Below are 3,624 nucleotides of genomic sequence, written 5' to 3' on the forward strand. Positions count from 1 at the left end.
GCTATTTGGTTAATTGTTTGTTACTGCATCATTTGTTTGGTTAGTTAGTTTGCTGACTAGCTGGTTGATTAGCTAAGTAGGTTAGGTAATTGGTGAGTTGAAAAGTTTGTTGGTTGGTTAATTGGTTTCTTAGTTGTATGGTTCGTTGTAGGTTAGTTGGTTGAAGTTTGTTTCGAACATGTAAACAATTTCAACATGATACTTCACATATTTTTCATTTCTGTTTTGTAAGTTGGTTGGTTGATAAGGATAGATGACTGATTAGTTGGCTCATGACTTAATAATATCACTCACTAGTCAGTTACTTAGTCGATAGGCTGACAAGTTTGCTGGCTGGTTAGTTATTGTATTCATTGTTTGGTTGGTACATTATTAGGTTGGTTTTCTGACTGTCTGGTTGATTAGTTAGGTAGGTGGATAATTAGTAAATTAGTGCCTTGAAAAGTTACTTTGTTAGTTGGTGAGATACCTATATGGTTGGTTGGTAGGTTTCTTGATACAGTATATTAGTTGTTTAATAAGTTAGATGACTGATACCCATTAGTTAATTAATTGTATGGTTGTTAGTTAGTTTGTTAGTTGTTTTGCTAGCACATTAGTTAGTGTGTTTTCTGGCTGATTAGTTAGTTAGTTGGCTGGTTAGTTATTCGGTTAATTGTTTGGTTATTATGTTATTGGGTTGGTTTACTTTGTTGTTGGCTGGTTAGTTGACTCACTGGCTGGTTGATAAGTCAGGTATGTGAGTAGTTATTTGCTGTATATGTTAGTTATATGGTTAGTTGGTAGTTCGGTTAATCAGTTAGTTAGTTAGTTAGTTAGTTAGTTGGTTGGATGGTTGCTTGTACATAGTACGTTATTTGGTTGGTTAGTTGTTTTGCTAAATTGTTGGATGGCTGACTGTTTGGTTGGTTAGTTAAGTCTGTGTTTATTTTGTTAGTCCGCTTGTACATTAGTTAGTATTATGGTTTGTTGGTTGGTAAGTTATTTGACCAATTAGTTAGTTGTTTGGCAGGCTGATTAGTTAGTTTGCACATAATTTGGTTGGTTAGGTTTTTTGCTGACTGGTTAGTTGGTTCAGTGGCTGGTTGATTAGTTAGGTAGGTGGCTACTTTTACTTTTTTGGTTGGAAATTTAGTTGGTTTGTCAGTTAGTTGGTCAATTGTTTGGTCAGTTTAGTATGTGGTTGGTTAGTTAGTCTGGCTGGTTGGTTGGTCAAGTGACTAGTTAGTTGGTTAATTAGTTGAATGTTTGGTTGGTAGGTAGATTAAGTTAGATGACTGATACTGATTAGTTAATAAATGTTATGGTTATTTAGTTGTTTTGCTGGCACATTAGTTAGTTAATGTGTTTGCTGGCTGATTAGTTTGTTAACTGGTTAGTTAGTCGGTTAATTGTTTGGTTAGTATGTTATTAGGGTGGTTAACTTAGTTTGCTGACTGGTTAGCTGGCTCACTGGCTGGTTGATAAGTTAGATAGGTGGCTAATTAGTGATTTGCTGGGTTGGTTAATTATAGGGTTGGTTGGTAGGTCAGTTGACCAGTTAGTTGGTTGATTGTGTGTACCTAGTGCGTTATTTGTTTGGTTAGTTGGTTTGCTGACTGTTTGGATGGCGGACTGTTTGGTTGGTTAGTTAAGTCGGTATATAGTTTGTTAGTTAGCTTGGACGTTAGTTAGTATTATGGTTGTTTGGTAAGTTATTTGACCAATTAGTTAGCTAGTTGGCAGGTAAGTCCGTTTGTTAATTGTCTGGTTAGTGTTTTATTTGGTTGGTTAGGTTTTTTGCTGACTGGTTGGTTCAGTGGCTAGTTGATTAGTTAGGTAGGTGGCTACTTTTACTTTTTTTTGTTCGGGAATTTAAGTTAATTTGTCAGTTTGTGGGTCATTATTTGGTCGGTCAGGTAGTCTGGCTGGTTAGTTAAGTGACTAGTTAGTTGGTTAATTAGTTAAATGGTAGGTAGATTAGTTGAGAAATTAGTCGGTTGGTTAATTGGCTGGTTACTTGGCACATTACTTGTGGCTTTCAATGCACTAAAGAGGATTTTCGGGGCGGTATAGCTTGGTGGTAGAGCGGCCGTGCCAGCAACTTGAGGGTTCCATGTTCGATCCCCGCTTCCGCCATTCTAGTCACTGCTGTTGTGTCCTTGGGCAAGACACTTTACCCACCTGCTCCCAGTGCCACCCACACTGGTTTAAATGTAACTTAGATATTGGGTTTCACTATGTAAAGCACTTTGAGTCACTAGAGAAAAGCGCTATATAAATATAATTCACTTCACTTCACTTCATTTCATTGTTCCTTTCTGGATGGTGTTGCAGGTCCTGCTGGGACTGCACAGTTGCTCTCCAGAAGCTGTGGAGCAGTGGAAGGACACCATGGAGCATCCTGAGAAGGTGGTGTCGGCGTGGCACCATGTCACCTAACATGTCACCCACCCACCTACTGTACTATGTCAGCGAACACGGGAGCTGAGAAGCAGACTCGACATTTCAGCAAGGTTCCACGCGAGCTTGGAAAGAAAAGGTTGAGAAGTAGTATTACTCAATTTTAGCTACAAAGGACACCTTGTCGTGGAAATAAGCACTTTTTTGAATGAACTGTTTCCTATTTAAGATGGATGGATTCAATAAATGAGTCATTTAGTTTGTGTATTGATCAACGTGGAAGAAGCGACGCCCCTTCAGGGAAGCGTGAGTCATGCAGCCATAAAGGGAGCGGGACATTATTACTCTCGTTATCGTGAAATAGGTCAACAGGTGTAAGGTGGCGTGTTGATTCTGAAAAATGTCCCCCCCCCCCTGTGGAGAACATCCTGTGTTCGTTCCATAAAAGCCACAATTTCAGCCCATTTCAACCTCGTTTTACATCTTTTTTTCTCCCCCTTTTCATTGCCGCACTTTGACAATAAAAGCTTGGGAAAATGGGCGCCAATCATTTGGTTGGAAAAGTGTGAGGCGTCAAACACGGCTGAAAGTTTCCACGCTGAATAAAGGCCAAACACTTCTTTGCGTAAGCGGCCCGCTGACAATACCAACACTCGTGTTTGAAGAGCGCTGCCATGACAACAGGACGCAAACTGTCAAATTACCCAGTTTGACCATCGTCTGCTGCAGTAAAGATTGAACATGACCACAGACTGTGTGTGTAATTGTGTATACTGTATTTTCCAGACCATAGGGCACACCGGATTATAAGGCGCACTGCCGATGAATGGTCTATTTTCGATCTTTTTTCATATATAAGGCGCACCGGATTATAGGGCGCATAAGGCGTCATATTATTATGTTTTTTTCTAAATGTAAAACACTTCCTTGTGGTCTACATCAGTGGTCCCAAACCACCGGGTTGCGGCCCGGTACCGGTCTGCGGACCGATTGGTACCGGACAGCACAAGAATTTTTTTTATAATTTAAAAAAAAAAATGTATACATTTTTTAATTTTATTTATTTATTATTATTATTTTATTTATTTTTTTAAATTTGTTTTAATTTTTTTAATTTTTTTTTTATTAAATCAACATAAAAAAACACAATATATACATTATATATCAATAAACATCAATACAGTCTGCAGGGATACAGTCCGTAAGCACACATGATTGTATTTCTTAATGACAAAAACAAAT

The 3,624-nt window shown here is 38.5% G+C and overlaps 1 protein-coding gene across 1 annotated transcript in view; it reads left to right on the top strand.

Annotated features, from left to right (window-relative positions):
* LOC133611319 (tandem C2 domains nuclear protein) overlaps positions 1–3,203 on the top strand; it is a 27,295-nt gene extending 24,092 nt beyond the window's left edge. The window contains exon 12 of the mRNA XM_061968016.2: positions 2,317–3,203. Coding sequence (XP_061824000.1) covers positions 2,317–2,421 — 105 coding nt within the window. The 3' untranslated portion in view covers positions 2,422–3,203. The remainder of the gene's footprint in view (positions 1–2,316) is intronic.
* Positions 3,204–3,624: the final 421 nt, after the last annotated feature.

The sequence above is a fragment of the Nerophis lumbriciformis genome, linkage group LG08 (assembly GCF_033978685.3).
Source record: "Nerophis lumbriciformis linkage group LG08, RoL_Nlum_v2.1, whole genome shotgun sequence".
Classification (NCBI taxonomy): domain Eukaryota; kingdom Metazoa; phylum Chordata; class Actinopteri; order Syngnathiformes; family Syngnathidae; genus Nerophis; species Nerophis lumbriciformis.